Source organism: Marmota marmota, unplaced genomic scaffold, assembly GCF_001458135.2.
Source record: "Marmota marmota marmota unplaced genomic scaffold, marMar, whole genome shotgun sequence".
Taxonomy (NCBI): Eukaryota; Metazoa; Chordata; class Mammalia; order Rodentia; family Sciuridae; genus Marmota; species Marmota marmota.
This window is the reverse complement of record NW_025999891.1, coordinates 9,141,324-9,169,236: the sequence shown is the minus strand read 5'-3', so window position 1 is coordinate 9,169,236 and position 27,913 is coordinate 9,141,324. Positions and strand designations below refer to the sequence as shown.

At 45.3% G+C, this 27,913-nt stretch overlaps 1 protein-coding gene and 2 long non-coding RNA genes across 4 annotated transcripts in view; all 3 read right to left on the bottom strand.

The window, feature by feature from the left end:
- Positions 1-4,640, bottom strand: LOC107155317. The gene is made up of 2 exons (XR_001505171.2): positions 1,860-4,640; positions 1-296 (listed from the first exon to the last, which is right to left on the bottom strand). It is a non-coding gene; the product is annotated as an uncharacterized LOC107155317 (long non-coding RNA).
- Positions 4,641-5,590: 950 nt separating this feature from the next.
- Positions 5,591-12,499, bottom strand: LOC107155316. Of its 2 annotated transcripts, XR_001505170.2 has the most exons (4): positions 9,485-12,499; positions 8,815-8,865; positions 7,343-7,752; positions 5,591-6,878 (listed from the first exon to the last, which is right to left on the bottom strand). It is a non-coding gene; the product is annotated as an uncharacterized LOC107155316 (long non-coding RNA). The 2 variants fall into 2 exon arrangements; XR_007344304.1 differs by lacking the exon at positions 8,815-8,865 and having other exon boundaries at positions 9,485-12,497.
- A 13,001-nt stretch (positions 12,500-25,500) lies between these two features.
- Unc45b (unc-45 myosin chaperone B) overlaps positions 25,501-27,913 on the bottom strand; it is a 24,982-nt gene continuing 22,569 nt past the window's right edge. The window contains exons 5-7 of the mRNA XM_015501212.2: positions 27,053-27,228; positions 26,049-26,138; positions 25,501-25,739 (exon numbers count right to left, since the gene is read on the bottom strand). Coding sequence (XP_015356698.1) covers positions 25,704-25,739; positions 26,049-26,138; positions 27,053-27,228 — 302 coding nt within the window. The 3' untranslated portion in view covers positions 25,501-25,703. The remainder of the gene's footprint in view (positions 25,740-26,048; positions 26,139-27,052; positions 27,229-27,913) is intronic.

Here is a 27,913-nt window from a genome sequence, read left to right as displayed (position 1 = left end):
GTTGTCAGTCCTGTAGTAAAGACCAAGGAAAGGACTGTGTATATGACAGAAGTAAGGGGTGGCAATGCACCATAGTATGAGAGCCCTCTTACAGGATGAAACAGTCCATTTGTCCTGTTGCTTAGTTTATTTTCCCCCTTGCATTGATCAGCCAGCCCTCAAGTGGCTGAAGCAGGGCTGTTGTTTCCTCAAGCTTTGGTGTGTGCAGGCTAGCCAGCTTCCAGGGTGACCAGAGCAGGGCTAGTGTCCTTCTGATCCTCAAGCTTCTCTGGTGTTTCCTTCTTCCTGATGGTCAGCTGAAGGAGAGCAAAAGAATGTACATGAGATTCTATTACAGACAGTCTAAAAACAAACCAAAAAGAACAAAATATTACATAATACACTATGTATATGTGTGCGAGTATATATATATGTGTGTATGTGTGTATGTGTGTGTGTGTGTGTGTACACACACACACATACATTTGGTGATACTGTAAAGAGGAGTAAAAAAGTTGTGGACACTGCTCCCTGTGTGTGCGGCAGAGGTGGGGGATATCCTGGAAGGTTTGAACTACATAGATTTATCTCAATGTAACTTTAAACAAATTTGAAAACAGCTTTTAATTCCATGAGCCTGACCCAACATTTCATGCTTTGGTTTATGACCTTCCATATATTATTATTTCCTCTAAAAACATGATGTAAATTTCAACTCCCTACCTCACAGGTCAGTTGTCATCCAAAGGTGCACTTCTAGGTGTGTCACCTTTAGTCTGAGAATATATTTCTGCATGGAAATATTGCTGAATGCCTACCTGGCTCCCAAGGTGAGGTAGTGCAGAACAACTTGATTTGCCCATGGCTTATTGTCGGGAGCTGCCTTGGATGCAGACGCCTTTAAGCCCTGATGCACCGGGTTCTGAACAATTATTGCATTCAGTCTGGCAGGGCAGTGCCAGGTTGCAGTAATGTGGGCGTCACCCTAGCTCAGATAACAAGGCATGGCTCCAGGTGTAGGCATCATCCACTGGGGTTGAGTTACACTCATCTGTTCCCTTGTATTCCGACCCCTTTGCCCTTTTTGGGATAAAATGTTCTATGGAAACTCCCCTTGTGTGTCTCCTATGTAAGAATAAAGAATTCCAGTGGCTCTATGTCTTTCCATGGGCCCTTACGTTCACAGAGCCATCCCCGGATTATTGAAAAGGTACTTCTGTGTGGTTGTGTGCCTTCTTTGTCATTTTCTTAAGTTATTGGAATAGTCAGATTTATGAACCACGCATGAGGTCTCCAGCTATGACAGATGGTGATAGCTTATCATCCTCACCATCTTTGTTTTACCAGATGCAAAACCAAGGTTGTACCTAGTTCTGGACCCTGGACAAGGTCACCCAGTTAAAAGGGATGTGAATTCAGCTCTACCAACTCTGATGCCTTTGCCTCTCCCCACACTACCCTTTGCAAGACAAAACTAGGTAACATATTTTTCCTTTCTTGATAATCTCATGGAAGAAGCCAATGTCAGACTAAGTTTGGTAGTTCTAGGAGGGTATTTTCCCAAGAGGGGGCTTTTCCCCAAGTCCAGGTGGGTGGAGTCTGTCCAGTCTGGCTCATACCACTGCCCAGAGCCCAAGAGCCCAGATGGCTTTCTCTGGAAAACAGAGTTCCCTTCAGAGAGGAGTGTGAGGGTGAGTTAGGAAGCTGCTTACAGGCTGGACTCCCAGAGCAGCCAGAGATACCTCTCCAGCTTGCCCCACAGGGTCAAGGTCCAGAGGAGGCCAGTAGCTCCACCCCTGCCCCCTCACCAGCGGGCTGGACCCACCTAGCCCCGCCCACTGCCTGTTGTGAGGACTGCAACCTTTGTTTAAAGTACTCACTTGTTTTCCTTGGATGAGTTCCCTGAGTCAGCACAACTCCTGCTCAAGGGCCCAGAAGGACTGGTGGGTGGTCCTGGGGGAGAAAAGGCAGGCAGCAAGCGGTGGGCACTGATGAGGCGACTGGGATGGAGACTGCCCAACTTCCCAGCTTCTGTGGTCTTGGGCAGCACAGCAGCATCTTTGGGATGGAATCACTGAAGAGGCCTCATGGAGTGGTAGCATCTGGTGGCAGCAGCAGCAACATGTAGCTGCTTCAGGCGTAGGGCATCAGGCGAGGGAGGTCCGGAGTTGAGAGTTGGCGTGGGGGTGGCAACAGCTGAGGTGTTGGCATCCAGCTGCAGTTTGGGAGATCCCTTGCTGCATACTCACAGTGGCGGTGGCAGCAGAAGAGTCCAGAAGCTGCTGTGGTGACAACAGAGGGATGTTGCCATGATCATTTCTGTCCTGCAGTGCCACAGGAGTCTGACTGCAGTGGGTGAAGTGGGCATCCAGTGCTGAGTATCGCTGTCTTGCGTCCATGATGGAGTCTGGTGGTGGCAGCAGCAACATGCAGCTTCATCCGGGAGCCGGCATGGGGCACTGGAGTCAGGCATCATGGCGGGGGGTGAAGGGCATTGACGTTGGGCCCTTGGTGGGCAGCATCATAGTCCAGCTGGGGTTTGGGAGTTTGGTTGCTGCACGGTGGCGGCAGCACCAGTAGAGTCTGGAAACGGGGCTGAGGACACAGAGGCGTCCAGTGGTGAGCATCTTCATCCTGCTGGGGTAACAGGAATCCTGCTGCAGTGGCATCTGGCGACCATGTGGGGAGTCCGGTGGCTACAGTGAAGAGCTCCAGGCTGGCGGCGGCAGCGAGGGCGCAGGGCAGTGAGCCTCAGAGTGGAAGGGCGACGAGAGGCTGGAATGGCCTCTGCAGTGGCTGTTCCAGGCCCTGGGTCTTGGTCCTGGCTGAGCGGCCTGTTCAGGAAGCAGCACGAGGGGGGTGGCAATACCCAGGCAGCTGCTGAGGACCTTAGGCTGCCCACACCTGCCTCGCCTGGCACTGGCCATGAGCCCGCCGGGTGGCTGCTCGCCCCATCCCCGATGTGGCCTCTGCAGGGGAACTAGGCCATCTGCCAGGTGGGGCAGCCTTGGGAGAGGACCCCCACCTTCCTAAGAGACATCCCACCTGGGCTGTGGGGGGAGAGAGCAGAGGAACTAGGACCTCTTCATCCTCAAAGTGCATTTCTGATTGGAAGCATTTCCTCTCAGAACTGGAACAGGACAAGGATGCCCTCTCTCACCTTCTACTCTACATAGTCCCTGATACTCTAGCCAGAGTTTAAACTATACTGCTGTTTAAACTCCACTACAGCTTAGACTACACGACAGAGCTGTAGATGAAAGAAATTAAAGGTATAGGAATAGGGGAAGAAGAACTCAAACTATCCCTATTTGCTGATGACATGATTCTACACATAGAGGATCCAAAAAAACTCCACCAGAAAACTTCTAATATTAACAAATTCAGCAATGTCACAGGATATGAAATCAATATTCATAAATCAAATGCATTTCTATCTATTAGTGATGAACCCTCTGAAAGAGAAATTAGGAAAACTATCCCATTCACAATAGCCTCAAAAATGAAATATTTGGGTATAAATTTAACAAAAGAGATGAAAGACCTATACAATGAAAACTAAAGAAAGAAATTGAAAAGACTTTCAAAGATGGCGGACCAGAGGGAAGCAGCATCTGTGTTGCTCTGTGACCCAGATCTCTCCTAGTAGGAATTCTGCATCTCTTGAGAGTGTTAGAGGCCCCTGTACAGCTTCTCTCTACAGAAATGACCAGCGCTGTGACCTCGCACAGGACTCAGGGCCTCAGTGTCCGAGCAGGACCCAAAGCCAAAGTTGCAGTTCACTTAAGACTTGGCCAGCGCCTTAGCAGAACCACCTACCAACACATCTGCAGACCGCGAGACTCACTCCACTCCCACGCAGGTCACTCAGCTGCTACCTCCCCACAGCACAAGGCCATCGGTTCCCCTGACATCACCAGACACCTGGCTCTGGAAGCACACCCACTACATCTTGGAAAGCATTCCTTGCCATTTTGAGGTGGGCGTGGCTATCGGATCCCTCCCCTTTTGAGCAGGTACCTGATTCCAATTCCTCCCTCATGGAATTAATATTGTCAAAATGGCCACACTATCATAAACCTTATACAGATTTAATGTGATTCCAATTAAAATCCCAATAACATTCCTCATAGAAATAGAAAAAGTAATCATGAAATTCATTTGGAAAAATAGACACAGAGAAATCCTTATTGACAAAGCAATCCTTAGCAAAAAGAGTGAAGTAGGAGACATCACAATATCAAACCTTAAACTACTACAGATCTGTAGTAACAAAAACGGCATGCTATTGGCACCAAAATACACATGTAGACCAATGGTACAAAATAGAAGATACAGAGAAAAACCCACATAAATGTAGTTATCTCATTCTTGACAAAGGTGCCGAAAACGTACATTAGCTAAACGATAGCCTCTTCAACAATGGTGCTGGGGAAACTGTAAATCCATATGTAGCAGACTGAAATTAAACCACGATCTCTCACCTTGCACAAACACTCAAAGTAGATCAAGGACCTAGGAATTAGACCAGAGACCCTGTACTTAAGAAATAAAATCAAGAATTAATAATGGGATGGATTCAAACTTAAAAGCTTCTTCTCAGCAAAGGAAACAATAATATGAAGAGAGAGCTCACAGAGTGGGAGAACATCTTTACTACACGCACATTAGATAAAACACTAATTTCCAGGATATATAAAAAACTCAAAAACTTCAACATCCAAAGAATAAATACCCCAATCAATAAATGGGCTAAGGAAATGGGCAGACACTTCACAGAAGAAGATACACAGTCGATCAACAAATATATGAAAATATGTTCAACTTCACCAGAAATTAGAGAAATGCAAATCAAAACTACTCTAAGACCATCTTACTCCAGCCAGAATGGCAGTCAACCAGAATACAAGCAACAATAAGTGTTGGTGAGGATGTGGGGGGGGAAGGTATACTCATACATTGCTAGTGGCATTGCAAATTGGTGCAACCACTCTGGAAAGCAGTATGGAGCTTCCTCAAAAAACATGGAATGGAACCTCCATTTGACCCAGAAATTCCACTCCTCAATCTATACCCAAAAGACTTAAAATCAGCATACTAGAGTGATGCAGCCACATCAATGTTTATAGCAGCTCAAGTCACAGTAGGTAAACTGTGGAACCAACCTAGAAGTCCTTCAAGAGCTAAATCGATAAAGAAAATGTGGTATATGGGCACAATGGAATCAGCTTTAAAAGAGAATACAATTATGACACTTGCAGGTAAGTGGATAGAGTTGGAGAATATTATGTAAATGAAAAAAGCTAATCCTCAAAAACAACAGGCTGAATGTTCTCCCTGATAAGTGGATGCTGATCCATAATGAGGGGGGCAAGGGAAGAATGGAGGAACTTGGGGCAAAGGGGAAGGATAGGAGGGACGGGCATGGGGTAGGAAAGAGGGTGGAATGAGAGGGATATCATTACCCTAGGTACATGCAGAACTGCACATATGGTGCAACTCTACATCGTGTTCTACCAGAGAAATGAAAAGCTGTGCTCCATTTCTGTACAATGAACCAAAGTGAATTCTGCTGTTATGTACAACTAATTAGAGCTAATTAATTTTTTTAAAGTACATTTCTGTGTCTAAGGGTGGCAGAAGACCAAGACCAAGGACAGCACGTCTTGGGGTTCCCTCTGCCATCTATGCCCTCCACCCTTGTCCCGCCCCAGGGATGCGCTTTGAGGGGGAGGACTTGTAGCCCCACCCCCCACTGCCTCTGCTCTCAGTGGCCACAGCCCAGGAGAGATGTCGCTGGGGAGGGTGGGTGTCCTCTCCAAAGGCTGCCCCGGCTGGCAGCGGGCCTACTCCCCCCGCAGAGGCCGCAACCCAGGGAGGGGCAGGGCGAACCCGGGGTGGGGCGAGCTGCCACCCGGGGGGCTCAGGGCCGGTGCCAGGCGCCGCCTGCGTGGGCAGCATAAGGTCCTCAGAGGCTGTGTGGGTACCGCCGCCTGCCGTGTCCTGCTTCCTGAGCAGGCAGGCCCTGCCAGGAGCAAGACAAGTGGCCTGGGGCAGCCACAGCACAGGGCACCCCATCCTCTGAGGCCCGCTGCCCTACGCTGTCGCTGTCGCCACAGCCAGCGCTCCACACTGTGGCCACTGGAGTCCCGACCTGGCCACCAGCAATGCTGCCAACACCTCCACTGCACTGGAAGCAGACTCCCGCCACCGCCAATGGATGAGGATGCTCCTATTTGGACGCCTATTTCCATGCAGCCACCGATTCAACTGGACTCCCCAAAGGGCCTTAGGGCGCCTAGGCTCCCTGATGAATGCCCTGCCCGCAGAGGGATGCCGCTGGTTGCTGGGAACCTCCAATGTGGAACCCTAATGTGGAACGTTGAGGGTGGCTGCTGTTCACTTCCACACTGCAACTGGACTCCTCCACAGGTGGCGCCTACACCTCCAGGCTTGGGGAGGGTGTGGGCACCCCATTTTATCTGTGCCACCTGTTCATCCTGCCAGGGGATTAATTCACTAATTGGCTTTAGGCTCTCATAACAGGATCATTTCCCCTCTAAACCTTCTTGCATTGTCTCACCCATGAGCTTTTGGGGGACACCGAGAAACTCAACCATATCGCGTCTTCATCAGATAGCTTAGCAAGATCTTCTTCATGACTTGCTGTAGCTTCTACATCAGCACTTGCTGCTTCACCCTGCACTTGTCTTATATGGAGATGGGCCGTTGCTTCGAACATCATGAACCAAATTCTGCCACCTTCAGACTTCTTCTGGAGCTTTCTCCCTTCTCTTGGCATCAGAAAAATCTAATGTTTTGGCCTTATCTGGATGCGGTTTTGGCTTAAGGGAACGTGGCTTGTTTCACCTGTTCTCCAGACTATGAAAACTTTATCCCTATCTGCTGGGAGCCATTAGCCAAGTAGGTATGACAATTTCCTTGCCAGCGTACCCCATGTTGCTGACATTTTGCAGTGACATTGAATGTAGTTGACCTTGCTCAAGGACCAGGGCGGATTAGGGTGTTCCTGGTTTAACATAATCGGGTTTAGGGCGTTCCCGGTTTAGGGCGTTCCCAGTTTAGGTTCCAGGTTTAAGGTTTAAGATTATTCCTGCTGGGAATAGGGCGTATCCTGCTGCCTAAGTTCCCCTTGAGTTCTCACGGGATTCAGAGTATATTTTGGGAGACAGAAGCCCAGTGAAGGTAAATTTGGGAGAGAACGTGGATTTGGGCAGAGAACGTGGATTTCCCCAGAACGTGTTTGTATACGGCTGGTGTGAGTTCGGGAATAAAGAGTTGCTATTTGAATCTACAAGCTGTGTGGTGGCTCGTGATTTTGTGCCCAGCCAGACTGCGGCACCTATCAGCTGTTTTGCTTTCTTATCATTCACATATGCCCTGGAGCAGCACTTTAATTTTCTTTATGAACATTTCCCTTGCATTCTCATTGGGACTAATTATTCAAGAGGCACAGCTTTTTTTTTCTTTTCTTTCTTTCTTTTTTTAATAGTTTTAGATCAACAGCATGCCTTTCTTTGTTTAGTTGTTTTTTTTTTTTTTGTAGTGCTATGGATTGAACTCAGTGCCTCATACATTCTAGGCAAGCACTCTGCCACTGAGCTACAGCCCAGCCCAAGGCACAGCTTTCTATTTGGAATGCAAAACTTGGAACTCTTCCTTTTATTCCAACTGTTCAGTCCATTACAGAGTAATTAACTGGTCTAACTTCAATATTGTTTCTTAGGGAATGAGAAGAAGGTGAGTCATGATCTGTGGAGCAATAAGAAGACACATATTAAGTTTGCTGTCTTATATGAACAGGGTTTGTAGTGTCACATGACATCTAACCTAGTTAACGTCACAGAACACAGTAGGGGATAAAATGCCCTGAAATCCTCACCACCCTTTAGGCAGTCATCTCGGCTCCATGCACAGGGGCCCCACAGGACCCCTGTGCTCTAAGGGGGCTCTCCATCTTCAGCTACTCAGTGCTGGGGGTGGCACAGCCTGGTGAATGGATTGAGCACTATTGTGTCAACATAAATGTTTGTTACTAAAATACTTACAATGCCATCCCAGACATTTAAAAAAAACCACCATCACAAAAAATAAAATAGACGGTTTTAGTGGGAGGAGGCGGATAGCTGTGGTGGGGCATCTGACACAATGCGCAGGTGCTCACACGTGGGAGGTGCCCTCAAGGACTTTAGAACTAGGGCAGCGAGAAAACATTCTAGGAGAAGTGGAGGCTTCTGGTCTAATCGTTACTTGACCCCCTGCCTCTGGCATTTGTGTGTGTGTGAATTTTATGTAGCTGCCAGGGAAGATGGCTGACTTTGAAAGAATGGGATGGCAGCTTGGGTCACCACCTGTACCAACTGGAAAATAATGATGTAAAGGGCCTCTCCTTCAGCTGGAACCTCCCAAGGCCCCCTGCATGGGGAGCTTCCCAGAGAGTGTCCAAGCAGGTCACATGCAGCAGAGCAAAGGGGGCAAAACTGTGAGGCACATGTGTGGGTAGGATTCTCCCCTCACTTTCTGTCCAGTCTCTATACAAAAAAGCATGGGCAATCCAGGCTGGGATTGGCTGTGCTGGAAAGGGATCCTCACAGGGCCTGGCTCTGAGGCTCCAGCCACGCCTCTCTTCCTTGGGTACCCAGAATCCCACCACAGCTCGCTTTGTTCCTTCTACAGAGTAAGCCCCAGACCTCTGTCCTCTGCTGGGAAACAACAGGGTAGACCCTGAGGTCTGCCCAGCCATCCTCTACAACAGCCCCCCAAGTGACCACTCTGGAGATAGCAGCCCTCCCTCTTGGCCCAAAGACCACTCACTTCTTGTCTTGAAGGTACTCCTCCTCAACATATGGCTGGAGGCGTCCATACCTAGAGAATACCAGGAGGCTGTGACCTCTAATATCCTGTGTCCCTCATCTGTCGAGATGCCTGGTGGACTTGAGTAACTTACTGACAATAACGGGAGCTCAGGAGGGCTGGGAGAGTTTGTCTGCACGGATTCCTAAATAATAGGCCAAGTGCCTGCCAAAGGTAGGTGCTTCATATCTATTTGAGCCATGAATGAACCCACCCACCTGCTGCCTGGCTACCTCAGGGCCAGGACCCTCTCAGTTGACCCCAGGGGTCCCTGTTCTGTCTACAGGCAGGTTGGAACCCTCCCAGATGCAACCCACAGACTCCTTCCCAAATGTGGAAACTGCTTTTCCTGAGGCCTCAGAAGAGTGAGGTCTGAGGCAGAGAACTTCCTCTCAGGGAGGGGACAGGCCCCCAGGGAAAGGCCAGAGCCATCGCCAGCCTGTGTCCCAGGACCACTCTGAGGCAAACACTCCTAGGGCTCATCCTACTTGGATTTCTAAACACCCAGGCAGAGTTCTCCTCTGAAAAACCCTACTTTCCTCAGAGCTGACGGAGGTTCAGAGTGATGCCCGGCATTCCCAACACCAGGCCAGGAGATGGCCATGGGCCAGGGCTTGGAGGTCATACACACCTTTTACCCAGCAGCTCCAGAGCCTTCTGGGTACTGGCCAAATCTTGGTACAAATACAAAACCCCATGGACATAGGGGGTGTTCCCCTGCTGCAGGGCAGGCACCAGGCCGTCCTCGAGCTCCCAGAGAAGTACTGTGAGGGTTTCCACAAGACAGGACACATCCACTGATGAGCCTTGGTCATCTTCTCCCTAGGATGGGCAATCAAAGAGGGACATTTCAACAGGAAAACGGTAGCCATTTGCAAAAGGAATCACTGCCATACGTCAGGGGAAATCAAAATATTTTCCCTCCATATTCTCAGGAGACATCACACACACACACACACACACACACACACACACACACACACACACACAAACCTGGTGAGATCTGGCACTTTTGAAAGGGGAATCTGAATGTGGGTTAAACTATGGACACCTGTGGTGCCCTGTCCTGTCTCACTTCTGGTCTCCTTGGGAAAAATTGCCAGAGTCGTTGGGACACAGCGCTGACCCAGCACCTCCACACTCAGGAAAAGCCCTGAGGCTTAAGCACCCACAGATCTGTAGACAACAAGAACTCATGGCTCTGGGCTTGCTGTCTCAGACTGGGACTGTTTGTGGACTGTGAGTGCCTAGCTACCAGGGTTCCAAGTTCTGTGAGTTCCATGGCCAAGGAAGTGAGGTCACTGTCTCAGGAAGTCCTTTGCTGAGTCCCTTTCTTACACAAGATGGTTCCAATGGCCCACTGGGCTGCAGTCTTCCCATGACATAGGCACAGGTGGACCCAGTTACACCGACACACCCTGGATCAGGCCCTCAGACAGGCCCGGGTGTAGCCAGCTCCCTTGGTTTGGGGAGACAGAGCTTGGTTGAGACCCTTCCCCTTCTTGTGGGTATGTGTGTGGCCCTGAGGAAGTCATTGTGCCTTGCAGGGCCTCCATAGCTTCTCAACATGTTCCCAGGGGTCATTCTAGCATCTGCTTTAGAGGTTGTCATCAGGGACATGTGCCCACACATACATGGACTCCCTGAGAAACCCTAATCCAGGAGTCATGCGTCTCTAATGCACAAATATACAGATAACATGACATAGCAAGTTAAGGGACAAAGGATGACATCCAACTTTACCATGACCTGAGTCCCACAGTGACAGAGGGAAAGTCAGCTCCTCTCTTGGCCATGGTCCCCACTCTGCACCACTGGAGGGTTATTTTCAGAGATAGCCTCCCCTTTGCCATAGAATTCTAATTCCTGTGCGAAATCAAATTGCCCCAATGTCTCTTCCGATCGTATGATGGGGTACACTACAGGGGATTTCAAACACCACAGCATCCTGTGCCCAAAGCCTGTAGCTCCCTCCTCTCTCAGTGGATCCACATCAGCATCTGGTTTCTAAGAAACAGAAATCAACAAGCCTCATGGGGTATCACTTCCAAGTTTGAGTCACGGGAAGTCTAACTTAGTCTGGCTCCACAGGCCCACAGCAGAGGGCACTGCTGAAATTCCAGAGGTTTGTGGGGAAAGTTGGTGGGGCAGCAGGCAGAGACCTGAGGACCCCATGAAATGGCAAGGAGCTGGCATTTCTGTGCCTCCGTTTCTACACGCCTCCCATAGGTGAAAATGCTAGGGCTAAAAAATTCACTGATGCACAAAACATATAAGAAGCAAGGATGGTGTGGAATGGCCAAGAATTTGTTCCATAGCATGGCCACGACCACGGAAACGGACTTCTCTATCTCCATGTCTTTAGGGAAAGGCAAAGCCACTTCCTTTTGTTTTGTGTGCAGTTTAAAGCAACAGTTTCGTCCTATTCTTCCAACTAAATTTTGGAGGCAAGATCCCAGTAGTATGAACAAAGAAGCATCTCAGAGGCAATAGTACTCAATAGCTGAGGCTACTGGAGCAGAGAGAAAGACAGACAATTCAGCTTTGAGGTCTGGAAAGGGAATAGGAGACCAGTCCCTGCAGGGGACACTCACAAACCTAATGCATGTTCACTGAGCGCCCTGTGCTCACTGTTGAATGGAACATGAGGAGCTGATGTCTTTCCATCTCCTAAGGAACTTCCAGATTTAGCTAGCCATCCCAGGAGACTCAGGACCATCATCCTTGTGCACACAGAGCTAAGTGGCTGCTCATTACCTTCCCACCAAAGGTGAGAGGCAGGTGATGCTAAGTTCTTTGAACTGATACTGAATTTAAAAATATTTTAATTGTATATGCTCTCCTGAAAATACCAGTAAATTCATCAGCTTCAAATTACTATAAGAAAGAACTAAAGGGGAGAAGATATGTTAAGCAAAGTAAAGATGTGACAAGAATTCAACTTCCAAATGACCTAAATGCACTTGCAGCTTCTGTGCTATTTCCTGTTGCTTATAATACATAGCAGGTTTCATATGTGCTGATGGTGCCTTACAGGCTCCTGGCCTAACAGGAGAGGCTTTCCTCACACTAGAGCAGCTTCAACAAGCATCTGGATTTACACAGCTGCAAATTTTGAAAAGTAACACTAAATGATATCTCTCAAGATAAAGATGTCTGCTCAAAAACAAATATTAAAACTAGATAAAATTCTACTAGAATACAAAAATGTAGAAACTACGATGACATAACAAAATATTTATTAAACTCTAAGCATGTTATTTATTGACCCCCAAACAAATATTCCTATAGCATTTCTAAAAGACATCATCCTTATTCTTCCTTGAATTGCTTCTATCCATCAGAAAGATGTCATGTTCTTAAGGCTGGTTGATTTATTCCCTTCAAATGTGAATAAAAACCCAAATCTCAAAATTCCACAAAACCATTTATAAGAAGGGAAAATGTCCTTCATCCAATTCACAATGCAGCTGAAAAAAATCCCAATAAAACCAGAAACAGCCTATGAGAAGGTTTCATAAGAATTGCAATTAGCTATAGAATGATATACAGAAACCAGTTTTTTAAACACTTGAAAGTGCTCCTCAGCCACATCAGAAGCAACTAAGATATTTATTTACCACCTATTAACTCAATTTCCACAAGGAAAAAAAAATCAAAGGTACACTCATACATTGCTGGTGGGACTGCAAATTGGTGCAGCCAATTTGGAAAGCAGTATGGAGATTCCTTGGAAAGCTGGGAATGGAACCACCATTTGACCCAGCTATTCTCCTTCTTGGATTATACCCAAAAGACCTAAGAAGAGCATACTACAGGGACACAGCCACATCAATGTTTACAGCAGCACAATTCACAATAGCTAGAATGTGGAACCAACCTAGATACCCTTTAATAGATGAATGGATTAAAAAATGTGGCATTTATACACAATGAAATATTACTCAGCACTAAAAAATAACAAGATCATGGCATTTGCAGGGAAATGGATGGCAAAGAAGGCCCAGTGTGAGAAGGTGGCTGTAGGCAGAGCAGGACAGCCATTGCCAAGGAAGAAATGCTCATCCATGGGGAATACGGGTAGGCCACAGAAATGAAAGTTTCCTTTGCCTTCACATCAATACGGGGACCTCTGAGGCTGCCACCACTTCTGGAACTGGCCTGTCCAGTCACCACTGAGGACCTCAACTGGGAGAAACAGAAAGCTCTGCAGCACATCCACTGCCTTCTGATGGGTGAGTCCCAGGCCATCTGGGACAGCTATACCATGCCCCCCAACCCCAGCCCATGTGTGGGCCCCTCTACCTGGGGAGGGGCCAAGCCTCTGGCATCAGTGGGCCTTAGCCAGACCTTGCCTTACCACCCCAGCACTGCCTCCCCGCCCAAAGTGGGTGGGCGCTGCTCTCTCCTCCCAGAGACACCCTCCTACCTCCAAACTTTGTGTCCCCCTCTTCCACAGCCTGCCAACTGTTCCTTGGCCCTTCCTCCCAGGCCCTCTCCCAGCACCTTGGCAGGCTTGGCTCTGCAGCCAGGGGCTCCCTTGGGGGCCACCCTCATGAACACCATTATGACTTCACAGTCCCCCTTCCCCCACATCTGGGGCCTCCATCTGACTCCAGTAGGAACTTCCTACTCTCTCACCAGGGCCCAAAGCCCAACAGTACTCACAGGGCCTCAGCAGTAGACAGCTCCAGTCTGCCACCTTTTTTTTTAAATTTTTACTTATTTTTTTTAGTCATACATGACAGTAGAATGCAATTTGATGTATAATACATACATGGAATGCACATACATCAATCATATTGTCTATTCTATTCTGCTGCCCTTCCTATCCTCCCTACTCCTCCCCTCCTCTCCTATCCTTTCTCTCTATCCAATCTAATGTGACACTTTTTTTTCTTTTTCTCATTACAACATCATATATGTATTCTGTATAACAATGAGGTTCTCCTTCCATCTTCTGTGCAACTCCCCTTCTCCCTCTTTTTCCCTCCCACCTCTCTTCCCTATTTAGTGGTAGTCTTCTTCTCATGCTCTTCCTCCCTATCCCATTTTGAGTCACCCCCCTTATATCAGAGAAGACATTCAGCATTTGTTTTTTAAGGATTGGCTAACTTCACTACCATAATCTGCTCTAATGCCATCCATTTGCCTGCAAATGCCATGATTTTATTTTTTTTTTAGTGCTGAGCAATATTCCATTGAGTGTACCTTTTTCCCCCGCATCCTCGCCAGCACTCATTGTTGTTTGACTTCATAATGGCTGCCATCCCTGGGGATGAAGAGTACCCTGGGGCAGCTTGCTGTTGGGTGGGCCTGGAGCCCTCCTCTCCAGGGTTTGGAGACCTCTAGTGGAGCTATAGGAGCTCTGATGGCCTTTCTCTTGGAGCAGGAGCTCATACAGAAGGCCCAGGATATCTCAGCTCTGACTTGGGAACTCTGGGTGCGGAAGATTCCCTGCCTGGGCACAAAGGAAGGCAGGTGGCTATGGGCCACCAGGAGCCTAAAGTCATATTGTGCTCCTCCAGTGATATGGGCTCCCCCTCTGATGTTCTCTATATGCAGGGCCTTCCACTTGCTCATCCACCCTTGGCCACTGTCTCCAAGGGCACTGAGCACAGTCTTCCCTGGGCAAGGCTCTCGGGTATACCATGGTGCTACAAGCTGGCAAGCAGTGGCTCTCTGCTCCTATGCCATACAAGGCATCTGTTTGCCGAGTGGGTGGTCTAGGCTGCAGGAGTTAGTGAAAGGTGCAGCTGACAGCATCATCTTCTTAGGAGACCAGGCATGTGGAGGATGGAGGTAATGTCCAGGTCTCCCAGGACCTGGGACCAGCAGCAAGGAGGCACTTTGCTCAACTGCTGATGTGCAGTTCCAGGATGGCAGCAGGACAACCTGGGAGTTGTGCCACGGGGCTGGCCAGAGTGGCCAACCACTGTAGGTAAGGTCAGGGGACTCTGTGACTGGACTTCATTCGGGACACTTCTGGCAGATCTGTGCCCGCCAGGGCCGGGGCAGGGTTGAGGGACAAAGCTTACCCTGAGAAGTACCCATGGCAGCGGTAAGGGTTAGGGAAGACGATGGGATTCAGGGATTCCAGAGCTGAGCACAAAGGGTCCTTCTTCTGCTGCCAGCGCGGCTTGAGGCGAAAGGGCAATGTCAGACCCGTGGCCAGGACCCAACTTTTAAAGGTTTGAGTAGATAACGCGGGCACGTGCAGAAAACCGTCAACACAGGGTTGCGTCACAAAGGGATGCACGCACATGCAATGTCTGTGTGCGCACCCCACCCCCCATGCAGGCGGGATAGGCCCTTGAACTGTGAACTTGGTGTGTACCTGGGTCCTGGGGCGACTGTGAAGCCCTGGCACTGGGGCTGCAGAGCTAAATCCCGCTGGTCCACCAGCTGACCCAGTGAGGTTGCCCAATCATCTGGGAAGGGTTGTAGACATTGGGTTTGAGGGTCAGCAGCTATGGCAGTGGCAGGGATCCCTCCTGTCGAGCTGGTGCAGCACCCCCTCATCCCCGCTGCGCTCCTCTCCAGAGGCGTCATAATAGCTGCACAAGTGGGCTGGAGTCCAGTGGACGTGGGGGGCGAGGACAGTGGAGGGCTGAGCAGCCTCTGGCTGGCAAGTAGAGGGCTGGTCTTGGGGCCCGGAGCAGTTGGGGACTAGGGTACACATGCAGTGTTCAACTGGCGGTACCTGCACCTCCAGTACAGGGACATGCTGCCCATGCCTCCTGGCGGTGGTGGTGGGGGAGGGTGTGGTAATCTCTGACAAAGTGGGCTGTGGCTTGGGCCACAATAAGAGCACCCCAGGTGCCACCAAGGGTGGAGAAGGGCAGAGGGCGGGAGCCGGGAACGGCAGGGCTGGGGGCAGAGGGGAGTCACCCCCAGGCCTCTGAAGGGGGAAGCGATGACAGGTGATAGGCTGTGGGCCAGCACAGGACTGGTCCTGCAGGTGTGCAGCTGTGAGTCTTGCCAAGATCTCGCTCACTGGGCCTGGCACGCGACACTTTGTCCTCCCCTGTCGCAGTGAGAGTGTGAGCTAGCATTTGTGTCTAGTCTTGCTCAGGTGGGGGCAGGCGGTGGAGAGTTTGACCACTAGGAGCTCCTGCAATGGCAGGAATCCCTCCGCCCGGGCCCTCCCCAGAGCTGTCTGAGGGCTGTCTGCTGTCCCTCAGGGGCCTGGCCAGACACAAGGGGGACTACTGGGGAGCAAGTTTCCCCGCTGAGCAGCTTCTGCAGGTGGTGGCAGCTTTGGGATCCAGGCCTGTGTGTCTTCCTGCACTTCCTCTGGGAACACTGGAGGGGACAGTCACTAAAAATCCAGCGTCTCCCTGGCTTCAGCAGGGCAGGCTGGGAGGGACAAGTACCCTGTGTACACAGTGTTTTCTCTCCATATGGAAGCCAGAAAATCCCATGTTTGGGCTGCTTTCTTTGAATTTTGGTCTTTTTTTTTTTTTTGACCTTTAAACTTTCCTTTTTATCTAAAAAAGTCATGTGTAAATATATATATATATATATATATATAATTCAAAGCCAAGCACAAAGTTTAGCACAGCGTTGGGTAAACATAAAATATATGTCATCAGACACAACACAGACTCATTTTTATATACAGTCTTATTTCCGTGCAAACAAGCTTGATATTCACTTTCATATATCAAAGTACAAATCTGAGTCAAAGCCTTGAAAAAGACATAATTCATCGACATTTTGCATTAGTACCCCAGAGAAGGGGGGAGGGGGGAACCAGAGCGCTCACCCTGAGCCCACTACCCGCATGTAAACTGGCGGAGAGTGCAAGGACCCAGAACTGTCCCTGCCACTCACACCGTGGGTCCTGGCCATCTCCTAGCACCTTTTTCTATGTGAGATTAACAGGGATTCAGGATGAGATTCAGAATGCTGAGGGTTTGCTCCCAACCACGTTCAGGACTTCCACCAGGCTGCCACACCTGACAATTTCTATGGGAGAGCGACACCTTTTCCCCGTCTCAAGTCTTTCTTGAGAAGAACAAACAAGTCCTCAGAGGCTGCTGGGGGCCCCCCCGACCTGGGTGTCCTCTCCCCTGGAGCACAGATGAGCCCCCCACCCGCAGGTCAGGAAGGAGGGACAGTGAGCAGCTGGTACAGACGCCTCCACACCAGAGGGGCAGAAGCCATGGAAACCCCATTCCTCTGCTAGACTGGCCCTTGGCCACCGCACCATATAACACAGCACAGCAGCAAACGTGAGGCTGTGCGGTCCCCCAAGACAACCTGGCCAGCACCTCCTGATACTGCCTGTCAGCGGGCGCCTTGGAACAGCCCTCGAGCTCAGGAAAACCCTGCTGGGCGCCAGGACAGGGCTCCACTGCGTCCCTCTAAGGACAGTTTCACGTGCTCTGGATTCAGGCTGAGCAGCAGACAATCACCAGGCCTGCAGCACAGGTCACCGCCATGACACTCTTAACCTCCAGAAAGAGCAGCTCCGAGAGCTGTGAGAGCCCTGAGACGGCCTGAACTCTGAGCGGCCACTGCCGCCTTCACTAAAGACCAGAACCATCTGCCTCAGATTCAACCCGACAGCCACAGGGGAAGGCTGTGGTCAGGAGCTGTGGTCAGGAGCTGTGGTCAGGAGCTGTGGTCAGGAGCTGTGGTCAGGAGCTGCGGGAGTCTGCAGGCTCAGCAGAGCGCAGGCGCACTGACCACAGAGCTGCTGCCCACCTGTCTGGCTGCAGGGTGCTGACTGAGCACCACCCGCTCAGCTGAGCCTGAGCCAGAATTTCTGCTGAGGAAGAAAAATACGGGCTGGGAGGCAGGGGAATGGGGGGGTGGTGAGGGGCCCGATCCTGCATCCTGCAGCCCAACCCAGTCTCTGGACTCTCTGACCAGGAAAGTATACCTTGAATAAAACCAGACACAACTCACCCTGTCGTTAACAACTAACACTGCCACCTTCAGAAAGCAGAATGACAGTTTCTTTCAGGAAGGGAGTCCCACCCCATAGCTTAGCTGAGCAGTTAGAAAAGTTTTTCCCTCATCCATTCTTCTTTCAAAAAAGACATGTTACCTCTGAACTCATCCTGCAGCTAAGGGAACTAAAGGACTAATCTCTGTCTGTGATTAGAAGACAGAAAATGGAAGCCAGAAAATCCAGATTGGATAATTTTTTTCTGCACCTGTTCTGAAGGTCAGGATAATGGGCTGAAGTTCTTTGTATTTTGAAAAATGAATTGTGTGGTAGGTAGGATCCCAGAAACTTGGCTCATAGTGTGATTGTTACCTCCTGTCGCGAGGGGGCAAAATTGTGACATATGCAGTCAAGAGGAGAAATGAAGAATGTCCATACGCTTCTGCCCCTTTCAATGCTTTATTCACTCAAATTACTCAATATAATTTCACTCTGTAGGTTCTTAATCAAGAAAACGACAATCCTTAATGCTAGGCACTGCGATAGACATAATCCATTCACAGTAAACAAATCTAGATTAATTAATTCACAGCAAACAATTCTAGATTAATTCTAAGCACTGCAAAACACAATTATGACAGGCTTATGACAGACATTCCCTCTCCATGCTAAGTTCAAAAGTCTCAAGCCTTAGGATTTATGTCCAGCAGATGCAAACTCACTTAGACCGCGGTGACCAGGTCCAGAACCAAGGCAGGCTTTTCCTGGTGTGGAGTCGAAGACTGGTTGAGCAGAGCGTCATAGGGAGAAGCTGCGACTCTCACCAAGGTCCAGGTAGAGTTTGAGAGCAGTGAGGATCACGCAGAGAATCAAGAAATGATGACAAGTGCTGGGATGTCAGTCCAGGTCTTCATCAGGCTCTCTAGCTCAAGTGCATCCTTGTTTCGGCTGGCTGAATCCCTATGTATCCGTTCTATTATTTATACTGAGTTTGGGGGCTTTTGACCCTACTTTCAGTCTTGATCAGCTACCACCAGATTTCTCCATGACATCATTTACTCTGGGGTCAGAAACATCTGGTCTGGTGGGCTCTATCCTGATCTTCTTGCCTTTCCCTCGGGACAGCCTGCCAGAGGCTTCACTCTGTTTATCAGGGTGAGGGGAAGTAACTTGTTTGAGGCCATACTGGAGGGCTCTGTGGGTGTGCCTGGTGAGACTGCAGGTTTCAAACTGGAGTTTTTAAAATGGAGTTGCTTAGGCTCAGGCCTAAGTCAATCCTAATACCTCCAAAAGATTTCATGTGTATCAACTGCAAGGAAATCTATCACCTTGGCATTCAGATGTATTGATTGGGGTTTGGATTTTAATAGATTACTGCATTTGTATTTTCTATTTCTTTTCTTTCTCCTTCTCCTCCCCCCTTCCTCTTCCTCTTTCTTCTTCTTTTCTTTGGTACCAGGAATTATACTTGGGGGCACTTAACCACTGAGCCACATCCCCAGCCCTTTTTATTTCTTATTTTTATTCAGAGCCTTGCTAAGTTGTTTAGGGTCTTGTTAAGTTGCTGAGGCTGGCTTTTGGATTTGCAATGTTCTGCCTCAGCCTCCCAAGTCCCTGGGATTACAGGCATGTGCTACTACACCCAGATCTATTTCTTCTTTGATAATCAATGGTCTCTACCACTTACATCTTCAACTTTCTTGATGAAAAAGCCTACACCTAAATCAGTTTCTCTGGGGCTGGGGTTATAGTTCAACGGAGGAGCATTTGCCTAGCATGCATGGTGCCCTCATTCCAATCCTAGTGCCCAAAAAAAAAAAAAAATCAAGTTCCTTCTCTGCTTTTTCTTTTTTCCCTGATCTTCACCTCTCAAGTCCTCACTGCCTCAATTGCTCCTTGATGCTTTTAAACAGATTAAATTTTGCCTACTTTTCTATATATTTTTTCTCTTGGAAAAAATATATAGAGACACCCTCATTGTTATACCAAATTACATATAAGAGGAAATGAGGGGAAAGGGAAAAAAAACAAGGGGGAGAAATGAATTACAGTAGATGGGGTAGAGAGAGGTGATGGGAAGGGAGGGGAGGGGGATAGTAGAGGATAGGAAAGGCAACAGAATACAACAGACACTAGTATGGCAGTATGTAAAAACGTGGATGTGTAACCGATATGATTCTGCAATCTGTATACAGGGTAAAAATGGGAGTTCATAACCCACTTGAATCAAATGTATGAAATATGATATGTCAAGAGCTTTGTAATGTTTTGAACAACCAATAATAAAAATAAATAAATAAATAAATAAATTTGAATTCTTTTTATTGGTTCTTTTTAGCTGTAAATGACAGTAGAATCCAGTTTTGATTCATACGCATGCATTTCCTATTCAAAAATAATTTTTGTAAATTATAATTGTAAATAAAATAATATATATCAATAATTATCTTTCAAAATGATTTTTTTAAACCAGGGATTGAACCTAGAGGCACTTAAAAACTGAGCCACATCCTCACCTCCCCACTTTTTATTTCATTTTTTTTTTAAATTTTGAGACAGGATCTTGTTAAGCTGCTTAGGGTCTCACTAAGTTGATGAAGCTGATTTGGAACTTGTGATCCTCCTGCCCCAGCTTCCTGAGGTGTACACCACTACGTCTGGGTAAAACTGAAATTTTAACAAAGACATATAAAGTCATAGCTCAGACACTTGGAGATGTAAAGAGTAAAACAGCAACTATCTTTTCATTTGTGTGTGTGTGTGTGTCTGTGTGTATGCGCGCGCGCACGCGTCTTTCCAGGCATGTGCACATGCATCCTGGATTCTAAGCATCTGGAATAAAAGTTATCATATTGGTACTGTTGTTTGGCCTTGATAAATTTATAAAGAATAGAAAAGAGGCTAAAGCCATGAAGAGAATCAAATATCCCAATTGCCAAACTCACATTATTTTTAATTCATTGAGATTTTATTTTGAAGAGTAAAGACAAAAATTGTGGAAAGAAATCTATTTTCTCCTATATTTAATAAAATGTAGAATGTGTTTAAAATTTTGGAGTCATCAAGTATTGATTTTTTGCATGTTTTTTTCTGAAAAATTATATGATGGCAAGATCCATCATCATTCATTTTAAAGAATGAATTGAGTGGCATCAGGAAAAAGGATCCAAAATATTTCTCTCTCTCTCTCTCTCTCTCTCTCTCTCTCTCTCTCTCTCTTTTAAGTGGAAGATTCAGCTTTATTTAACCAAAAAAAGTCACTACTTTATACACAATTGATTGTTAGTGTTATTTAATCCGATCTGTTCCTGCTCCACACACGACTTTTGTTCCTTTCTTAGTACCAATTTCTTTTGTAATTTTATACTTCTGAAAACAATATGCTAGTACATTTGATACCTCTCATTAAAATTTTTAATAACTGATTATGGGACTGATTTTTGATAAATATGCTTGCTAATCAATTTTTGAACTATTTTGAATAAGTATGGAGATCATAAAAAGTCAACAGAGTTCAAGAAGAGCAAGTCATACAAAATTAACAATTTTGTCCTGATGAAAGGTTTAATTTTGACAAAGGAAAGTAATAATCATTAGTTGCCATCTTGATTCAGTGCATTTGATAACATTTTCTGCTGGATAATCCTTAATACCACAGGTACAGGTATTTATTCAATGATCACGCCCTCAAAAAATAAAGAGCAAAAGCTACGGTGCTGCCTGTAGCAGGCATTAGTGTCCAGTCGCCAGGCTTGTGTTCAACCTTGCCCTGTTATACATTTTTATCAACTATGTAGATAAACACAAAGAAAGTGTGCTTGAACAACTTGTGATTAATAGATCAAAAATGCTAGAAAAAAATAGTCTAAAACTAGAAATCACAAGGAAATATATTTAAAGGTGAAATATTAAAAACTCTATACTAAAAACTGTAAAGTCTTATGAAATGCAGGGATCTATATTAATGTAGTTTTTTGACAATTAATTCAATTTTACTGTACAATGTGTCATCAAAATAATCAACAGTGATAAAATAACAAAAATATAAATTAAGTTTAGGAAAAATTCAAAGTACAGTACCAAGGACAACTGGTAATGGTCCAAATGACAGATAACCTGTGGAGTTCCATGATCAATTGAGTGCACCTGTCTTAAAAGATAAATTGATAGAATTTCCTAATCCACTTGAAAGCAGTTGAATTTGTCAATAGGATCCAGGATTGAACTAGTACTTTGACTCTAGAGATGATTAAGAAAACACACCTTTGTTTTTAGATACTATAAAGACTACTACTGAAAATGAAATTGAGTTTTTAAAACCATAAAACATCAGATTTGGTAAAAACCAGAATATATTGCTTGCCTTCCCTTCCCTCTTTCTTTCCATTTATCCCTTGTATAAATTTTTACTGTGTTTACTATTATGTACTATTGTATCAGCATTTGACATACAAAAATCAATTTAAAAGTCACTCTCCTTATGTACTTAAAATCTCAACTATACTTCACATGGAACTGGTACTTAAGTAATGCTTCACTTTCTTGCCTATAAGCAACTTCTTTCAGCTTTGCCATAAATGCTCAGCTGCAAACACACACAAACATACATATACATTTCTCCTTATATGTAATTTCTTCATATAAGTGATGTGAGAATTTAAGCAGGTTTTGTTGGTGAAGTCAAAGTCATAATGGTTTATAGAAAAATAATTACTTTCTTAGCTGTTTTTTTCCTCCTGATTCTATACTGAGCTTTAGTATCCTAAAACTCTTCACACAGTAGTGCTCAATAAATACCTGCAGATATCATTGTTTTATTTAGCCTGCTTTCATGGAAATAGTTTTCCTAGTCACATATAATGAAAATACACTGACTTGTTTCAATTTGTACTGTTTCATCTGTGACCTTAGATTACTTGGCTTTCATTCATTTTTTTCAACAGAAAAGTATGTAATGCCTATTATATGCTGTGAATTGCACTGGATTCTGATGATTAAATGATCAAAAATGGTATAGTCCCTGTATCTAAAGAGCATGCAGACTAATGGGGTGTATAAAAACAAATGTACATTACAATTCCAAATACGTGCTACAATGCAAAGAATATTAAAAATTACGTAGATGAGCAGTGAGTGTTCTAGGTAGATGTAACTTGAGATTTCAGTTTTAGGTTAAGATAGAACTAGAAAATTTAGATTAAATCTGTTGCTGAAAAAACTTTAAAAAGCTGAATATTATATAAAACCAGCATTCTTTTAAAACATAAAACTGCTACAAGGAAGCAAGGTATAATTGTGATAAAATAGAAGGTAGAAAGATTCCAACGGGTATACCAAAAGATTCCAACGGGTATACCTAGCAATCAAAGCTGGTTTTACTTGGAAGAAGATGTGAATTCGGACTTTGGCAACCCTTGGAAGCTCATAAAATTGAGTTTTTAAAGCCTAAGTTTTTGAAAAGGTGGAGCTCTGACAAATCACTCCTGACTTTACACTGGGAATATGAATAGCCACGCCCTGAAGACAAGTTGAACTGTGAATAAAACAGCCCTTGGATGAACACTCAATTGAGCTCTACTATCCCAGGACTTGGCCTTGTATTGAGGAGGTTCTGAAGCATTCCCTAGCACAAACAAAAACCTACTCTGAGACAGAAGCCATCTTCTTAAGCCTCAGAGAGTGCTTTCAAATGCAAAATACCCATTATAGAGTAGATGATAACCAGGTTTCCAAGGAAGCAAGGTATTAACACTACAACCAAGAGGAGCCACAGAAGCACATTCACTCAAAAGGCCCAGAGATAATGAGCAAACATGGACTATTAATCAACTATGCTTACTATGTCCCATGAAATAAAAATCAAGAAATAAAACTTGGACTGTAAAATTTCAAAAAGGACCCCAAACTTTTAAAATGAAGTGGCAAGTCTGAAAGACACACAGAGAGAAATTCTGTAAGTAAAAACCAATGACTCAAACCAAGAAATACATTAACAGAAGACTGAGGAGAACCAGTTGGCTAAAAATAAGACTAGAAGAACATAGCAAGAAAAGAGAAAAAGGTCGGGCAAAAACAGCGGAGAGTGTGAGAGAATCACAGATACAGTGTGAAAGTTTGCTTGGCACCACGTAGAAAAGTGGAAGACAATGGCAGAGTGGCAATGTGTGTGTGGGCAGGTGGGGACAGAAACAAAGGGAAAATAAGAAAAGAGATTTCTAAAACAAGAATGAAACCAATCTACTGTTTGAATTATCCCAAGAAATTCAAAGCATCATAAATAAACTTCAAAAAATCCAATCTAGGAAAAATCATTGTAAAACATAAAGAGACAAGCAAAGAACTCTCCAGAGAAGCCACAGAGAAAGGACAGATTACAGATTACAGATTACAGAGACAAGGGAAGCAAGGAGACATTGAAGTGATATACTTAAAATAATATATTCAGCATGAATCAAAAATGAATTTGAACCTAGAATGTTTGTCAAGATTAAGGTGAAATTAAGACATTTTCAAAGAAACAGCTGGGGAATTTTGTCACCAGCAGACCTACAACTAAAGAAATAAAAATTTTTAAATTTTACTTTAGGGAGAAAGGATGATAGAAAATAATTCCAGAAAGAAGTCATGGATGCATAAAAGAATTAAGAGAAAAGAAATAATATTGGGATAAGAGAACAGATACTAATATTGAGCACTGATAAGTTAATGATACATCTTTTCAAATTCTTCCAGTTAACACAAACAGAATTAAAATATTTTTAACTTTCATACTGATAAGAGAAAACAAATGCAATTATGGATACTATTAATCCAACTCCCACCCAAAAAAGACAAAAGGAATGAAAAGAAAAGTACAAATTTAGATGATATGTTTAAATACAACAGCAGCAGTACTTACATTAAACATACATGGGGCAAATGTTTCAATCAAAATAAAAATATTTTCTTATTATTTCTGAAAATCAGTGTGTACTTACAGATATGGACCTTATATGAACATAAACATCTAAAATATATTAGACAAAGCAAACTTTAAAAGCAAAATGTATTTCCAAAAATAATCACTTCAAAATGACAAAAGATATAACAATTTGATTGTATATACAATTTAAAATCTCTTTAAAACTATAAAAGTGTTAGCACAATAAAATGACTTCTATCTCTTGAAGGTTTTTAATGTATCTACATATTGATTTAATTAAGAAGACCATACACCTGAACAGACACTTCTCAGAGGAGGACATACAATCAATCAACAAGTACATGAAAAAATGCTCAACNTTTTTTTTTAAAAAAGACTCCAAGCTGGAGGTGGTGATGCACACGTGTAATCCCAGTTACTCAAGAGGCCAAAGAGGATCACAAATTCAAGGCCAGCTTGCACATCTTAAAGAGACCCCCTCTCCAATAAAATAAAAAGATCCACAGATGTAACTCAGTGGTAGAGAACCCCTGAGTTCAATCTCCAATACAGGGGGAAAAAAAGATATTTGCATATCATGTGGATATTCTGACTATAAAACTAACATCTCCCACCCCCAGGCACTGTCTGTCAAGTTCTTGAATGTAGAACACTCAAATGTTCAATTTCCTTTTTCCAAAGGAGGAATAGAAGGAAACATGAAAAAAATACTGCACCACAGTTGGTTAAAATGTATCAGTACTTTTTTTTATTTTTATTTTTAGATGTTGATGAACCTTTATTTTATTCATTTATTTATATGTGGTGCTGAGAATTGAACCCAGAGCCTCCCACGTGCTAGGCAAGTGCTCTACCACAGAGCCACAACCCTCCGTACCAGTACATATTTTAATGTTTCAGAATGACTTTCAATATTTCTAAATGAAATAAAATATTATTTGAACTTCTCGTTGTTTCTCAGTTCTGAAATTACAGTGAAGCAAGTGAGGCATTACCTTTGGATGCAAAATTTAAAGAGGCACCCCAAAGCTAGTAATCCAGGTAAATAATAGGTTGTGCAATGTTCTTGAAAATCAAAATCAATGCAAAAAAAAAAAAAAAAAAAACAACTCTGATGAATAAAATATCAGAATCTTAAAGACAGGATCTGACCCTGCTGCATGACTCTCCATACTGATTCACTCTATTTAAGGCACTGTTTTCTAACGTGCTTGACTTTGGGCTAATTTCCCCCCCACGTTCTTCAAGGACCAGCGCCCTCACTCCTTTACTCCTGAACAGCCTTTAAGTGCAGAGATCCTGAGAAACCCAGCAGCCTGAGCCGCGGGTCCGAGAGCGCCCTCTGCTGACTGACTGGCGCCGCCTGTCACTCACCTTTTCCAGCTTATCAGCATCACTGTTTTGGTCCAAGAGGATCTCAAACATGTTCTGTACCCTGGAGTCTGTGGAGAATTGAACGCGGAGCTGAAGAGAGAGGAGGTATTTATGAGGGAGGCAGAATTGGGTCACATTATTTCGATCTATTCTTTTCAGTAAATATTAAAATTTTATTCTGGAAATAAGCCAATCCCCAAAAACCAAAGGCCAAATGTTTTCTCTGATATGCCGGTGCTAATTCAGAATAAAGGAACGGGGTGGGGAGGTGCGTGGAAGAACAAGTATTCTGAATTAGACAAAGGGGAATGAAGGGAATGGAGGGGGAATGGAAAAAGGAAAGATAGTGGAATGAATCGGACATTACTATCCTATGGGCATATATGATCACATGACCAATGTAATTCTACATCAGGTACAACCAGAAGAATGAGAAGCTATACTCCATATATGTAGGTCAAAATACATTTTACCATCCTGCGTAACTAATAAGAACAAATTTAAAAAGTTTATTCTGGGCCCTTGGCACATTCATTTATTCATCCAACAAAAGTTAACTGAATAACAACTGTGTGCCAGGCACTGTTCTAGAAGTTGGGGATAGAATGATGAACAAAGTTAAGTCTTTGCCCCTTGATGCTCACAATCTATTTCCATTCTTTAGCCCATTTGGTCATCATAATAGTCTTGGAAGAGAAGGAAACATCAGCCCAACTTTAGAATAAACAATTCCCTTAGACATTTAAATGCTAAGTGATCATAGTTTTTTTTTTTTTTTTTTAAGCTTCCATCTAGAGTTTAGAAGACCCTTGTTCTAGCCCTGGCTGTCTTGTGTCCTCAGACAGCATCACAATACGCACAGGTAGGTGCTCCTGCTCAACAGTCCTGTGGAGCCTGCCGGTGCCCCTTGCTGTCTCCAGCTCAAAGCATGGAGGTAGGGCTGGCTCTGTCCTGAGGTCCTGCTTCCCTAGCACCCCAGGTTTGAGGGAAGAGGTAAGGGCTACCTTCTCCTGGATGCTGGTGTTGAGCCTCCTCAGCGTCTCCTGGAAGTTCTGGTTTCGTGGCTCAAGGGTGGCACAGCGCTGCACATCCTTGAAGGCCTGGTCCAACTTTCCCAGGTGCTCTAGTGCCTGGCATCGCCGATACAGAGCCTTGATGTCTGAGGAGTTGATGTCGATGGCTAGAGAGGGGAGAGGGCAGAGTCTCAGGGCGCCAGGCTGCAGACCACCTCTTCCACCCCAGCCCTAACTGCAGAATCCTGTCTTCCTTGGAGATTATCCAACCATGTGGACTATCTGTCCCATACCATCTTTTTGTTAGGGAGACAGTAAGATCCACAGAGTCTTAAGACTGGAAGAGAGCTTAAGAGTCATCTCATTCAGGTCCTGATGCAACAGGCTCCTCGGGGTTCATCTGATTGGCGGTTGCATATCTCCTGCAACTGGGAGCTCCCTCCTTCTCAAGATAGCCAGGCAGCTCTGTTAGAGAACCCTTCCCTCTTCCTACCCAAAATGTACTCACTTTAACTTTGTCCTTTTATCCTAAGTCTGGCTCTGGAACCACTGAGATGAAATCCAACACTGGTTCCTTGTGACAACCTTTAGGTATTTGAAGGCAGCCTATCTGTCCACCTGGGAGTTGCCTTCCTGGGGCTAAATATTGCTGCTTCCTTCAATTGTTTACGGTTGGTTCCCTCTTTCCCTTTGTGCGTGTGTGAATGTATGTATGTGTGAGTGTATTACTGGAGATTGAATCCAGGGGTGCTCTACCCCTGAGCTACACCCCCAGATCTTTTATTGTTTTCTTCTCTTTCTTTCTTTCTTTCTTTCTTTCTTTCTTTCTTTTTTTTTTTTTTTTTTTTTTTT